At 38.3% G+C, this 16,395-nt stretch overlaps 1 protein-coding gene across 7 annotated transcripts in view; it reads right to left on the reverse strand.

Annotated features, from left to right (window-relative positions):
• Window positions 1–16,395, reverse strand: part of PLGRKT (plasminogen receptor with a C-terminal lysine) — a 281,104-nt gene that overhangs the window by 29,877 nt on the left and 234,832 nt on the right. Inside the window, exon 1 of one of the 7 annotated variants that reach the window (XM_035305204.3) lies at window positions 1,215–1,283. The exons of the other annotated variants lie outside the window; for them this stretch is intronic. Coding sequence (XP_035161095.2) covers window positions 1,215–1,268 — 54 coding nt within the window. The 5' untranslated portion in view covers window positions 1,269–1,283. Of the gene's footprint in view, window positions 1–1,214; window positions 1,284–16,395 lie in introns of those variants that run through there. 7 annotated transcript variants of the gene reach the window in all.

The raw sequence follows: 16,395 nt of genomic DNA on the forward strand, positions 1-16,395 counted from the left end.
CAAAGGATTATAAATCATTCTACTATAAGGACACATGCACACAAATGTTCATTGCAGAACTGTTTACAATAGCAAAGACCTGGAACCAACCCAAATGCCCATTGATGACAGGCTGGATAGGGAAAATGTGGCACATATACACCATGGAATATTATGCAGACATCAAAAACGATGAGTTTGTGTCCTTTGTAGGGACATGGATGAACCTGGAGACCATCATTCTCAGCAAACTGATACAAGAACAGAAAATGAAATACTGCATGTTCTCACTCATTGGCAGGTGTTGAACAATGAGAACACATGGACACAGGGAGGGGAGCACTATACACTGGGGTCTGTTGGGGGGAATAGAGGAGGGTCAGCGCGGGGTGGGGAGTTAGGGAGAGATAGCATGAGGAGAAATGCTAGATATAGGTGAAGGGGAGGAAGGCAGCAAATCACACTGCCACGTGTGTACTTATGCAACAATCTTCCATGTTCTTCACATGTACTCCAAAACCTAAAATGCAATTAAAAGAAAAAGATTCACTTAGAAGCAGGAAGAAAAAAGCAGGTAAGAGTTATAAATAGTAAGCCTGCAGCAGCACTGCTATTAGTCAGCATGGGGGAACACTTGGTTATTTCTCTGGTTTGGACAACATTCATATGGTTGTTAGTGTTCTGGCATGACTATAGAATGGTCTTGTTTTATGTCTTTATCCATCATGGTCACAGCATGGCCTTGTCTGATGGTGGCAATCTGTGAAATTGTTTATGTTTTGCAGGAAAACTTGATGGTCTAGCTGATAGGACCAGGTCAGCCCCCACCTGTCAGGGTATGTATAAAATGCCATGTGCTTTGACGGGGGTCATTAAAAGACTTTGGAAAGCCTTTCCATTTCCTCCAGCACCACCTGAATAATGAGTCATCAGAGGAAACCTGGGGAGGTGGGCAGAGAGGTGTAACTAATCTAGGAAGATCCCAATTGCTTAGTCCTAGACATCCTCATCTTCTTTGCTTTGCAAATGATTCACTGAAACCTCTCAGAAGGGGTTGGGAATTTTGTAGGTGACCCCAGACAAATTTACGGAGAAAACAAAATGAGACAGGAGTTTGTTGGCCTGCCTTCCACGATAAAATGGCATTCTTCCTAGTGACTGAAGGTCATCATAAAGACAAAGTAGAGAAACCAGCTTCACAGTAAGTGAAACAAACGTTCATTAAAGGACAGCACCTGTGGGAACTCCCAGCGAGAATGCACATCAGGAAAGCTGAACTGCCAGGACATGTATCAAGGAGGAGTTAGCAACAAGGGTATGATTTCCAGGGACCTGAAAGGAAAAGTACCCAGGAAGGTTGGTACATCATGGCCAGAAGCACCAGGAAGGTGCCATTGGGGTCAGAGAGTCATTGAGGAAATCTAGTGGGTCAGAGGAACCAATGCAGGCTGTCTAGAAGGTTCTAAAATCCAGATACCAGCCCTGGTCTGCTTCAGGATGGGAGGGTATTTTTGTTTAAAATACCAGCAATTGGGCCGGGCAAGGTGGCTCATGCCTATAATCCCAGCACTTTGGGAGGCCAGGGAGGGTGGATCACCAGAGGTCAGGAGTTCGAGACCAGCCTGTCCAACATGGTGGAACCCCATCTCTACTAAATACAAAAAAGTTAGGCAGGCATGATGGTACATGCCTGGAATCCCAGCTACTTGGGAGGCAGAGGCAGGAGAATCACTTGAACCCAGGAGGCAGAGGTTGCAGTGAGCAGACTGCGCTATTGTACTCCAGCCTGGGCAACAAGAAAAAAACTGTCTCAAAAAAAAAAAACCAAAAACTTAGCAATTGTCAACCCTGTGACTAGTTCAGTTCTTGTTTACATTTCGCCTTTCTCCATGTAAAATATGCCCTGAAAAACCACAAAACTGCCCGAGGAAGACCTAGACATGACATGCTTATGAGAATTTATTAAGGCAGCCTCATGCCGGAACAGTTTCAAAATTTGAAAGATCACAGGAGGGGCCAAACAGAGTGGCTTCAGGCAGAGAGAGTCAGAGGCAGGTTGTGGGGGCTGAAGACCCTTCCCACCTGGGCTCTGTCCCAGAGTTCAAAGGCAGAATGCAAACGCTATCACATCATTCTCACCTTTCCTCTACAAACCATGTTTATTCTTCTTGGCATTTCATAATTCAGCAAATCAAGCTGGGGTTAATGGCTTTGGAGCCAGAGAGACCCAGATCTCTAACTCAGGCACCTTCAGGTAATCGTTACCTGATCTCAACCATGGTATTCCTCTAAACTGCAGCTCCCCCAATGTACCCTGTCACTCCTACCTTGCAAACTGTTGTGTGACTTAGAGATAATATGTGTAAAAAGGCAAGCCCAGCTGTAGCCAACAAAGAAAAATAATACTGAGTCAAGTTTACAGCTGTGCTGCTTTTCATATATGATATCAAGTGGAGATTTTTAAAATGTCTTCAAAACACAAAATGACTATATCTTCAAAAAGAAAAAAACTTCTATTTACTAACATAATTCTCCATTGTCAGAAAATTATAATAAGGGGGACATTAGTGGTTGATTTTTGGGTTTTGGGGTGCTTTTTTCCATCATTAGGTCTTTCCACCCTAAATATCAAAGCAGCAGGATTTTCTAAAAACAATTAAAGGATTCACAGCACATCCCAATAGCCAGAAAAGTACTTTGCTGAATTGGTGTTGGTGACAAAAGACTTTAAAAACTTGATTCAAATGGTTAAATGTGTGTGTGCATATAGTATTATTAACTTTATCAAAAATCACTGATTTGAGGCAACTCTGTATAATGCGATATGGTTTTAATTTGTGCTAATTCAAAATAAGAGTATTTATCTTTGAAGCAGTTGCAATTTATGGCATTTGGTTTCTTGGAGTAGAACAGAAAGCAGCCAACATGTCTTAAAAACATTGCCTGGGAAGTAAAAGCTAAGATAAGAAAAGGAAGTCATCCTGCTGCAATACTAGTTTCACCTAGATTATCACAATACTTCTCTTGAGGACAGCATATTTTGATTTCATATCAGAAAATTCCATAAAATGCTGCTGGGTACAAAGATGATGCCACATTGGCCATGTCTTTGGCCTTTGATCAGAAGCAGTGATAAACTGGTGTAGACCAAACTCTGCTCTCTCCACGTCACTCTGTAATCAGTGACACACATTTTGGAGACTGTCCCCCAGAATAAAAGGCAGAGTTTGTGGCCTTGAAGCAAGAATAAGGCTAGCCCTTTTCCATGGATGAACTAATAAACAAAGCAGGAGCCCCACAGGTGTCTTGACAGGGTCAATCATATTCACGCATTGTCTAACTCAGCTGTCCTTAAACTTTTAGCAAGCCAAGACACCTCAAAGCTAGTGACTTACTAGGTTCTCTGTAGGACTTGGGGGAAGGAGTATTGGCTGGAAAGCCTGTGCAGGCAATTTGGATGCCCCTCCCCTCCCTCACTGCTTCCATGCAGAAGTAGACAAGGGCATATTCCTCTCAGTTGGACAATTTGAGGCTGATCTTAGCTGCGAGGATGCACAGAGGTGAGAAGTTGGCCTGGCTTGGGCAACACTAAACTCATCTCTTAGAGCTCTGACATATATACCATGAGACCTAAAGGGGGAAAGTATGTGAGGCAGCAACAAGGCTAAGCATGCTGAACACATTGAGACAAATTTCGAGTTTTCTGTGCCTAACTTTGGGTTTTTTCCCATTTAAATCTTAGACACTGTAATAGCAGTTATATTATCTGGTCTCAGGACTACTCCAGAGAGGTGCTTTTAGGATAAATTGATATTTGTCAAGTTGTTATAGATGTTTGCAATAAAGAGATGGTCATAATTATCATAATTCTGATTAATTGCTTAGGGTTAGTATATTGATATAAATGAATTGCCATTGACAATCAGTCCCAGAAGGATGTATTATTTATTACCATAATTCATCTTAAATTGTATCTTAAAACTCCTAACACTTCTTATTCATTATTGTGAAATTATAATATGGTTATTCATAAAGCAAACTGCTTATGGCTAACTCACACTCTCACATTAGCATGTCTCAGCTAATGCATAAGCTTCATGAATTTTTGAAGCAGGAGGAGATAAACATTCCAATTCTGTAGTCAGACTCCTTGATTCGAATCTGGGCTCCCCTATATACCAGCTTATAACCTCAGGCAAGCTGCTTTACATCTTTGGGCTTTAGTTATCTCATCTATCAAAAGGAAATAATTAGATTTCCTTACTGAGTGATTATAAAATGAAATAAGAAAATACATAAAATGTTCAGACTAGTGACTGGCATTTAATAAGCACTCAGTAAAAATTAACTATTATTAGTATTTTTGGCATCTCCCTTTATTAAAATATCTGGATTAATTATTTTTTTTATTTATTTTTGAGACAGAGTCTCACTCTGTTGCCCAGGCTGTAGTGCAGTGGCACAGTCTTGGCTCACTGCAACCTCCACCTCCCAGGTTCAAGTGATTCTCCTGCTTCAGCTTCCTGAGTAACTGGAATTACAGGTGTGTGTCACCACACCTGGCTAATTTTTATATTTTTAGTAGGGACATGGTTTCACCAGGTTGGGCAGGCTGGTCTCAAACTCCTGGCCTTAGGTAATCTGCCTGCTTTGGCCTACCAAAGTACTGGGATTACAGGTGTGAGCCTCTGTGTCCAGCCAAAATTTCTGGATTTTAAAGACTATTTGCAACATTATAATAAGATGACTTTACCCTGCCATTTTTATTTTCTCCCTCAATGAGTGAAGTCGGGATAAAAAACACCCTTTTTGTTTCTCCTAGCATCTACACAATAACAAGAAATAGCTGGTTGGGAAAATGAACATCTCATAATAATACGAAATACATTTAAAAGCCTTCTATTTCCTATGCCTCTTGTTGATTTTTTATTATGGTTACTATGAAATATGTGGATTTTGGCCGGGCACGGTGGCTCACGCCTATAATCCCAGCACTTTGGAAGGCCGAGGCGGGTGGATCACGAGATCAACAGATCGAGACCATCCTGGTCAACAAGGTGAAACCTCATCTCTACTAAAAATACAAAAATTAGATGGGCATGGTGGTGCGCACCTGTAGTCCCAGCTATTCGGGAGAATGAGGCTGGAGAATTGCTTGAACCCAGAAGGCGGACGTTGCGGTGAGCCGAGATTGTACCATTGCACTCCAGTCTGGGTAACAACAGTGAAACCCCATCTCAAAAAAAAAAAAAAAAAAAAAGAAATATGTGGATTAAAAAAAATAGCTTTAGCAGTTAAATGATGCTATATAACCCCAATATGGTAAGTGTAAATCTAACAGCAATTTCTTATTACTATACCTCTCAGAGAAGTTTCTTCTATAATTTAGTAAGGTCTCTCAATATTAATCTTTTTAATCAGCAACAGATGTGGACCGTCTCAAAGAGAATCACAGAACAAGAGAATTAACAATCTTAATTTTTTTCTTACCTATTGGTAAGGAAATGAGCTGTGCTGCTTATTTTCAATCTTTTGGATTCAGAAATTCTGAATCCATTGTTCAGAAATTCTGAATCCATTGGGACTAGTTTGTAGTTTTTGCTGAGGTTTCTATTTTTAAAAAATAAGCTGGGAATAAGAACGTGCTAACTCAAGGAATTAAGTAATTTCTTTCTAACAATATCTAACCATTTGCTGATTGAAAGTTGAGCTACTATTTTTTCTGTGTTGATTCCAAAGAGAAGTGATTTTCATTTTAAAGATTTTTAAAACTGACAATAAGAAAAAGGCCAACCAAATACAAATCTGTGCCTCCCTGGAAATGAATACTGAAAACTATACCCAGATGTTAGACGACCTGGGAAGAACAGCACTGTATAGTGCGATACATTCTCCTTCAGTTGGTGAATCTCTAGAAATAACCATCTCCCTAGCCCAGCATTCTATCTAGTGTTGCTACTTTTATTATTAACACCAAGTTTCATACAGATCCCTTTCCTAAGGAACTATTAACACGTTCATTACAAGTAACCTTTGGGAAGTGAAAGTTTCAAAGGCCAAATGACCTAGACGTTTTGATGTTGTGACTAAGATTTTTTTAATTCCTGGGAAGCAAAAGCAGGAAGCCTATTTGACTTCCTGATCAACTGAGGATCAGCAGGGAAGGCAGAGGAAGCAAGACATATTTACTAGTTTCTAACACAGCCATTGAGAAAAGAACAAGACGAGTGTCTCAGATGTAGTGAAGTAACGAGGGAGAAAACATAAACTGAATGAAACTTCCCTTCAGGACTTTTTTATGAGAAGTTTTTTTTAATATAACTTTTCATTTAGGAAAAAGTTCAAATATTGGATGCTATAAACAAAATTCACCATAGTTCCCTCTATCACTAATTCAAACATGTCTGTTTTTTTATTAACTCTCTTTTTGCTCAAGATAGACTACAGTGAAACTGTTTCCAAACAGCAAGCCAAATAGAAGCTGACTGCAATGGAGCCTCTGTGAAGGCAACGAGGGTGAGGGAAGGGGATAGAGAAGCCCCTATTCTGCAAGGCTTTGCAGCAAGGCTACCCATGCTATCTTGAAACATTCCAATTTTTTTGTTTTACAATTTATTAGAAGGCATTAAGACAATGGAACCTTACACTCAAAACATTACACTTGGATTTTCCTAGTGATGAAAAGACTTTGCAAAGGAAAAAAAAAACTTAATGAAAGATTATCTTCAAACAGATTATCTTCAAATAGGTGTAATATACAATTGGGGTTTTACAATTTTCAAGAGAAGTACTTGAGAACTAGTGGTAGTTAAGTTCATGTACAAATACATTAAGATGACAAACTTTATTAGGGTTTGGGTAAAGTTACTGATATATGCTACAGATATATGAAAATAAAAAAATGAATCTTCTCTATGACATTATTAGTCTGAGGCATTATATTAGTTTATTTACAATAACTGGCAAGCAAGCAACTCAGTCAATTACTGGTACTTCAAATCTGGACTTCAATCCAGAAATCACTGAAATCCTGGAGAGTAGTTCTGACCATCTTTCTGTGTAAATAACTTTGCACAATTATGAAGCAAGGCTCATTAAGAAATAAGAGTAGCATTTCCTTATGAAGTAAGAAAGTATGAAGAACTCATGTAGTAGAAGATAATAAATAAGCAGGTGAAAGAAGCATTAAACTTAAGAACATCTTTAAACAGTGTAAATTCCTTTGTATAACAATATTCACTGCTTGTCCTGGCATTTTCTTTTATCCACTGACCTATGGGACAGCATAATAAATTGGAAGCCTGTCTCTTGAAACAGGCAAAAAGAACCAAATCAAGATGTAGTTTCTTAATCCTAATTTGCATATTTTCATTTTTCCAAGGCATTTTTAAGTAAACATTGACAAAAAAGGTGGATTTTAAAACTTTGATTGAATACCATTAAGAAATACATTAGGGTTCATCCTCTAACTTAACACTTTTTTTCTTTTTTGAGGCAAAGTCTCACTCTGTCACTCAAACTGGAATTAAGGTGGCACAATCTTGGCTCAGTGCAACCTCCACCTCCCAGGTTCAAGGATTCTCCTGCCTCAGCCTCCCGGATAACTGGAACTACAGGCACACACCACGACACCCAGCTAATTTTTATACTTTTAATAGGGGTGGGGTTTCACTATGTTGGCCAGGCTGGTCTCAAATTCCTGACATCAGGTGATCCACCCACCTCACGCCTGTAATCCCAAAGTGCTGGGATTACAGGCGTGAGCCACCATGCTGGGCCACAACAGAATAATTTAAATAAAACATTTTCACATATGAAAAGTTGTTTTTAGTGTTGCATTTAAAGGCTCTTCATATCCAGAGGGCATTTGAAACTACTAAAGACTTTTTTTAAGAAGGGCAAAAACCTAGCAGAAAAATAGTTTTTCTTCTAGCTAGTCGGTGCTGGAAGATTGGGTAGAAATGACACATTTTATCATTATCATCTGAATGTAACAGATGGAAGCCAGCTATGGGTAAATCTACAACTACAACAAAGACTGGAACAATTTATCTCATCAAAGTTAGGCACTTCATTTTCAGTGAATTGAAGAATCACAAAATGATTCTCATCTTAAAATTATACATTTCAATGTGATTCATATTTCACAGTAAAAATAAAGGCAAACATAAGACTATTCTACTAAAGCAGAATTTTTGAAAAGCACAGTTTTAACCAAAAGTTTAAATTAAATTCCAATCTTATTTTTTTCTTATGAGTAAATTTTGATGCTGGAAGCAAATACTTCAGTGGTGAGTATGAATGTGAAGACTACAAAACAAAACTGTAGGCTTCCTATTACTAGCAATGGATAGAACCAGCCTATTAGGAAATGAGCTCATGGACTTTCTTCCACGTAAAATCAAAGAAGTAAGCGTTCTTACTACCCTCATCTTGCCTATGGCTTTCCCCTCACTTTATTCAGGTTTCTATTGAAGTACTTCTCTCCCAAAGACAGCTCTTAGCTAATTTCTTCATCCAGTTTTAGTGTTCATCACAGCACTTAGCTCGACTTACACTGTGTATTTCTTTAGGTACTGTTGGTCATTTCTACTAAATGTAGGCTGTATGAGTAGTGACTGAGTTCCATTCTGTATCCTGATCACCTTAGATAGGTGTTCATCAAATATTTATTGAAAGAAGAAAGGAAAGAGGGAAGGAAGGCAGGAGGGAGGGACAGAAAGAAAGAAGGGATGGAGGGAGGGAGGGACAGAAAGAAAGAAGGGATGGCGGGAGGGAGGAAGAAATGGAGGAAAGAAGGAAGAAAAGGGAGGGAGGAGAGGAGGGAAGGAGGAAGAGAGCAAGCAAGCAAACAATGGTCAGTGGCTTGAAGGCCTCTGCCTAAACATGTACACTGTGGCTCAGGAAAAAGCAGAATGCGAGAACACTGCAAGCAGCTGTCCCAGGTGCTGCCCTCAGGTCCCTGAATTTACAGAGCATAAGAATACAGGGCACACTGGCTGGCCTTGGTGTCAGCTGTGCTCAGCACACTCAAGTTTGTGAGCTTCTTCCTCTTCTCTATCTCTAGCTTTGAGGCAGCCCTGAGAATGCCGGTCACTTTCATCTCCTCATTTTCTTTTTTTTCAAGACTAGAACCAGGAGGCATAGAACCGGAAGGAGGACATTGCTGAGATCTGTGCAAATATGAATTTTGTAGCTTGGTGCCCAAATCTGAATGGATGGGTAGAGCAAAGCCTGAACCACACCAAGGACTACAGCAGGTAGATTAGGACATCAGTGGATAAACAGTAAAACGGGAGCAGACAACAAATAAGGTCCCTTCCAAGTGTGAGGTTCTCTTTGTGACTCTGGGCAAGCTGATAGGGCAGCAGTTTCACCCTTACTGCTCACCAACCCCCAAAGAAGAAATATTAGGGGTGGGTTACCTTCCAGCAGTGCTTTGCTGCCCAGATTTAGGAAGATGAGAAACATGCTGCTCAGTCATAGGACTGAAACACGCCAGAGACCCTCCAGAAGTAGTATGATTTTAATCACAGATGAAAAGTACTTAATAGTTACTGAACTACATAAAAACAATGACAAGCAATCCAAGGAGATAAGTTAATTCTGTTAAGGGAAACAAGTGACACAAGATTTTGCTTGGAGGAAGGAAAACAGAAAAGCAAGCTGTGATCTTCCCTTTTTGCAGCAAGTGCTTTGAATCGCTGTGAAGAAGGAAGTCCATGGACAACAATTTGATTTCTGAGTAATAATTAGATACTCTGAGTTTTCAATTTGATAAAGCTACAAATACGCTAGCATTTCTTCTCCACTGCACCCCAACCCACAATAGAACATGAAGGGTATAAAGCCTTTGGGATCCTCTCACTGGAGAAGTCCATATCTGAGATACCTCATTTTACATCATAAAGCTTTGAGGAAATTTTATCATGTTTAAACACTTTTTAAAAGAAAGTACCACATGATATTATAATGCTGGGTAGTATCTTCCCACCAAGTAGTGATGGGGTCAGAACAAGTCATCCCAAAATATGCCACTTTGATGTATTATTTTTAACTAAAAGAAACTGAGAACAAGTCAAAGCAGAAAAAGTACTTCGCCTCCCCATCTGCTTAAAATAAAGTATAATTTCTCATTTGTAGAGGAAATTCATATTAGCAAATATATCTATCTTTGCCAGAAAGAGAGTTACTTATAGATAACTTTTTATCACTGAAGAGACTTTTATCTACATAGCAAGGTAACCTTTATTCACCACTTACTTCCTCCTTTTGTGTTCCCACAATGTCTCTACCACTCCCCAGCACCCCCAAATTATTATTTCTATTCCTTACTCTAGCTTAAGATGGTATCTGTCTCAATCATCTGGCTGCTTCCTGGAGTCTTATATTTTGGTGGGATTCCTGTGCATATGTAGTAATTAAAATGGTTTTTCTCCTTTTAATCTGTCTAATTTCAATTTAATTCATAGACCAGCCAAAAAAATCAAGAAGGGCACACAGAAGCAATTTTCCCTTTCCTACAGTAGTCTTTCTCCTAATAAAATATATGAAGAAAACAAAATCCTTGCCATCATTATTTCACCTTATACCATTTCTGTCTGAAGGTTACTTGTTCTTCCCTTTTATATGGCTCAATAGGCAGATTTTTTTCCCTTTTCTTTAGAGTTGTGAATTTTTAGGGTATCCAGTCCTTGCAAGTGACAGTTCTTGAATATGAAACCTCTAATTGTTGTATTTATTAAAGGTACACAGCAACAAACTGTTACTTAAAAATGAATTAATTTTTAGAGGTTTTAAAAGATCTAACCTAATAGAATTTCCCTTACTTGTAAGTACAGTAATGTCTTTAATTATGCAAATGCTTAAATATTAAAAATATAAGCAAAATATGGAATTAAAATATACAGGCCAGGCATGGTGGCTCATGCCTGTAATCCCAGCAAATTGGGAGGCTGAGGTGGGTGGATGCACTTGAGGTCAGGATTTCGAGACCAGCTGGGCCAACATGGCTAAACCCTGTCTCTACTAAAAATACCAAAAATTAGCCAGGCTTGCTGATGCATGCCTGGAGTCCCACCTACTCAGGAAGCTGAGGCAGGAGAATCACTTGAACCTGAAGGCAGAGGTTGCAGTAATCCGAGATTGTACCACTGCACTCCAGTCTGGGTGACAGAGTGAGACTCTATCTCAAAAATAAAATAAAATAAAATAAATATGTAATTCCAATCAACTCTTATGGTGGTGGTAGTAATTTTTACTGTAATATGCACAAAAAAATTCACCAAAATTTGTGAGTAGATTAGCAGTTACTAATATTATAGTACAGGGTCTACAGCTACAGCTCTCATTGTGTTTTTACTTGTTTCTGTACATTAAAAAGAAAACATATAATCACAGATAGATTTTCCAAGAGAGGAAAATTACACATAATCCCCAGTCAGTATAACTTCTAATACTCTGAGGTCTTCACATTCAAAATTCCCTCAAAATAAATGTGGCTTCAAATTTTGGGGTGCATAACTGAAAATAATTATTTTACATTATAATTTGACATTTAAGTCATGTACAATGATTTAAAAATAGAACAAGTGTAAAATAAATTCTGATTCCAAATGACATAATCCTACTACCATAATGAAATAAATCCCTAACCTGATGGTCCCTGTATTGCTAATTTGTCTTTGGTAAATATACTTGAACTAAACCTAACCAGGAATTTAAAACTAACATCATAAACCTACCAAACAGATTCAAAGATAACACAAAATTTTTGTTTAGTGAACATCATCCAAATATTTCTTCTTCTAAGAAAAGCACTGTGTAAAATAATTTGAACCATCAGAACATATAAATATTATAAAAGTACTCGACCTTATATTTTCATCTTTATATCTTCATTGAATAGTACAGAGGCTGGTGTATTGTTATTGTTTAATAAACATTTAATAAATAATCCAGTATTATTCTCTTTGGGGTTCTATCCTTAACACAAACAAATGTAAAGACACAAATTTTAAAAGCCCAACATATTCAACTACACTGCTATTCAGCCATATGATGTAATTCTAACATACTTTTCCAGAAACATTCTGAGGCATTGCTTTGCAAATTCATGCCTAAGTGTAAGGATAAGCACAGGAGAAGTGGGGTGTTGGGAAACATTACCCTCAAAAACCCCAGAAACTAAGTTAGGTAAGATCTTAAGACAGCTGGCTTAAAAATAATAAAATAATATTTTTACTTTAAACTTTTATTTTTTAAGAAAAAATAACTGCTATTGCTGGCCTTAATTATTACTATTATTTTTGGGGGGCATGTGGCTGATATGACCATTTAAGGCTGTCATTTTCAAGTATACAAGCTTAAGTGTTCCATTACCCAGTCTGCACAAGACACATCACTATAAGCTCTAGTCATAGAAACTACTGGAAGTCCATCAAAGACATAAAGAAATAAGAAAGGCAACAAGGAGTTTAAATACAAGATGGGCTAGAAAAAAATATATAGATTAGATTATACTTTTCTAGAAAACCACATTAATTTGTTCACATTAAAACTTTGTCTAACAACACTATTATGTGTTACATGGCATTTATGAGGTAAATATACAACAGTACAAACAAGAAAGCTTAATCAAGCAATACAGGGAATTTGTAATAACACTGTTAACCTCTAGCACAGTTCTATGGCCTGTAACACAGAGAACGATTAGAAATGACTAGCAAAGCAGGTCAATATTCAACCCCAGGTAATACAGAGAACACCACAAAGATATTCTGCAAGAAGAGCAACCCCAAGGCACATAATTGTTAGATTCACCAGGGTTGAAAGGAAGGAGAAAATACTAAGGGCAGCCAGAGAGAAAGGTCAGGTTACCCACAAAGGCAAGCCTATCAGACTTACAGCAGATCTCTCAGCAGAAACTCTACAAGCCAGAAGAGAATGGGGCCAATATTCAACATCCTCAAAGAACAGAACCTCCAGCCCAGAATTTCATATCCAGCCAAACTAAGCTTCACAACTGAAGGAAAAATAAAATCTTTTATGAACAAGCAAGTACTCAGAGATTTAATTACCACCAGGCCTGCTTTACAAGAGCTTCTGAAAGAGGCATTACACACAGAAAGAAACAACCAGTATTAGCCTTTCTAAAAATATACCAAAAAGTAAAGAGCACCAACATAAAGAAGAATTTTCATCAACGAATGGATCGAACAGCCAGTTAACATCAAATGGCAGTAACCCTAAATTTAAATTGACTAAATCCCCAATCAAAAGACACAGCCAAAACCCAACGGCATGTTACATCCAGACCTGTTTCACATGCAAGGATACACAAAGACTCAAAACAAAGAAATGGAGAAAGATTTACCAACCAAATGGAGAGCAAAAATAAATAAATAAATAAATAAAAAGCAGGAGTTGCAATTCTTGTAGCAGATAAAATAGATTTTAAAGCAACAAAGATATAGTGGTAAAAGGATCAATACAACAAGAGCTAACGATCCTAACACCCAGATACATAGAGACTTAGATTCAATGAGACAGAAAATTAATAAGGATATCAAGGACTCAAACTCAGATCCGGAACAAGTAAACTTAATAAATATTTATAGAGCGCTCCACTTCAAATACATAAAATATACATTCTTGTCAATACCACATCACACCTACTCATAGTTTTAAATGAAACATTGATTGGTCATTATTAATACCCATTTTTTTTTCAGAATAAAGCAATATTTCCATTCACCCTCCCTCTCTCTCTTCCTCTTTCTTTCTCTCCTTTACTCATTTTTTTTCTTTCCTTCTCTCAAAAATAGAAATCAACTTGTAAACCTCTAGATCCAGGTTGGCAATGTCTCTCTCATTGCTTGAATTCCTTCCTTCCTCCCTTCCTCTTCCCTTCCCCTTGCCTTCCCCTTCCCTTCCCTCCCTCCCTCCCTCCCCACCTTTCTCCCTTCTTTCCTTCATCCCTTCCTCCCTCCCTTCCTCCTTCCCTCCCTTCCTGCCTTCCTCCCTTCATCCTTCCCTCCTTCCCTCCCTAAAAAAAAAAGAAAGAAAAAAGAAATGACTCCATTATACCAAATAAGATTCACAGATGAACAGGAAGACTTTGTCTCAGAAAAATATTTTTTAAGCAGAGCTTTGGTTTGATGTAAATTTCTTAATTGTTATATGAGGAAAATGGGTATTCAAAAGCCAATATTAGGCCAGGTATGGTGGCTCATGCTTATAATCCCAGCACTTTGGGAGGCCAAGGCAGGCAAATCATGAGATCAGCAGTTCAAGACCAACCTGACCAACATGGTGGAAGTCTGTCTCCACTAAAAATACAAAAATTAGCCAGGAGTGGTGGCAGGCACCTGTAATCCCAGCTACTTGGGAGGCTGAGGCAGGAGAAGTTCTTAAACCCGGTAGGTGGAGGTTGCAGTGAGCTGAGATCACACCATTGCACTCCAGCCTGGGCAACAGAATGAGACTCTGTTTCAAAAACAAAAAAGCCAATGTCACCTTAATTTATGGTCCAGGTGAAGACAAAAGTTGTAATTCTATAACTTCTTTAAGGTTCCAATATCTATACCTGAAAGGAGACATCAATTTAGTTTTATTTTTTCCTGTCTAAAGGTGGTATCATGGGAACATCAATTCTATTGTGGGAGCAACTTCTCTGTTTTAAAATTCATGTTACACACTGGAAAGTTATTTTCTCTTTGGTCAACAGACACTTGCCTCATTTTGAGTGTGGATTTTTTTTAAATTACCACAGTTATAGCAAAGTCTGAAACAAAAATTTAATTTATAATTATGGCATGAATCTAAAGCAGTTTGGGAGCATCAAATTCAATCTAAAATTGCTAGAAACCTTGTTATAGTTTAATAAACAATTACCTTAAAATGTATATTTTTAGTGTTCCTGATAAACTGATAAATGCAGTTTCTGTTAAATTTTATAAAATTGTTTATAATAAAAACATGAACCATTATGTTGTTTAAGTAGTGTCAACAGAAGGTAGATAGCATTCCCTCAAAAGAGTTTATCAGAGAAGAATGTAATGAAAGAACTCTGCACTGTCTGTGGACAGGGTGTAAGGTAACCTCAAGGGATGAAAAGGCACCCAGGGGCTGACAATAGCAGGAAACCATGAACTCTTTTAGGCTAGAAAGGGAAGGGAAAGGAAACAGTATTAACCAGATCCAGTGACAGTTAGAGCTATGGAAGTGGTTAAAAGGATCTGTGGCTTAGGAACCCACTGCCACAGTCAGACCACATACCTAAACTCACTGTCTCCCTACCCTCCAGACTCCTGCTGGTACCCGACTGGCTGATCCCCAACAGAAGCCAGAGGGCAAGGGAGCCTGGGAAATGCAGTGTGAAGGATCAGACTCAGAGCATAGGGCAGTAAAGGACAAAGAAGAGCATGGTATGGAGGAGCCAGGTGGGGACGATCAAGGAGGGCGTCAAAGAGAGAATGCCCAGGTCACCACCTGATTTATGTCAAATAGTGATCTGAGTCAGTATGACAGAATATTTTTAGAATTCTTATTTAAATCAGCTTCAAAATTTTTATAAATGATAAAAGGAGGACAGCAAAATTAAATCTTTAATGTTTTTTAAATTTAGCAAGAAATGATGATTAGCAGAAATTAGAATTAGTTGTAAAGTAAATACTAAGTATTGAAATGGAAGGCAAATGTCTTGACAAGAAAAAATTGAAAACAGAAAAGATCAAGGGGCATTAAAAATATTAAATAAAGAAATTTATAGGACAGACCCAAACCCTAGCAGAAAAAATAGTATTCTACCCTGGATAACTGGTGCTGGAAGGCTGTGTAGAAATAAGGTTTATTTTGTTGCATTTATATCATTATTGGTCTCAATGTAACAGATGAAAGGTGGCATTGGATAATTTTAAACAGACAACAGATTGGAACAATTTATTTTACCAGTACTAGGTGCTTTGTTATAGAGTGAGTTGAGGGGTCATTGAATGAATGATTCTTGTTTTTTTTTTTTTTTTGGGACAGAGTTTCACTCTTGTTGCCCAGGCTGGAGTGCAATGGTGTGATCTCTGCTCACTCCAACGTCCACATCCCAGGTTCAAGCAATTATCCTGCCTCAGCCTCCCTAGTAGCTGGGATTACAGGCCCACACCACGCCTGGCTAATTTTTTGTATTTTTAGTAGAAATGGGGTTTTACCATGTTAGTCAGGCTGGTCTTGAACTCCTGACGTCAGGTTATCTGCCTGCCTTGGCCTCCCAGAGTGCTGGGACTCCAGGCATGAGCCACTGCCGCCTGGCCATGATTCTCATTCTTAATGGTATAAATTTTGAAGTGATTCATATTTCACAGTAAGGATAAAGGCAACAATAAGATGCTTCTTCTAAAGCATAAGAAAACAAGATCACAG

The sequence above is a fragment of the Callithrix jacchus genome, chromosome 1 (assembly GCF_049354715.1).
Source record: "Callithrix jacchus isolate 240 chromosome 1, calJac240_pri, whole genome shotgun sequence".
NCBI lineage: Eukaryota > Metazoa > Chordata > Mammalia > Primates > Cebidae > Callithrix > Callithrix jacchus.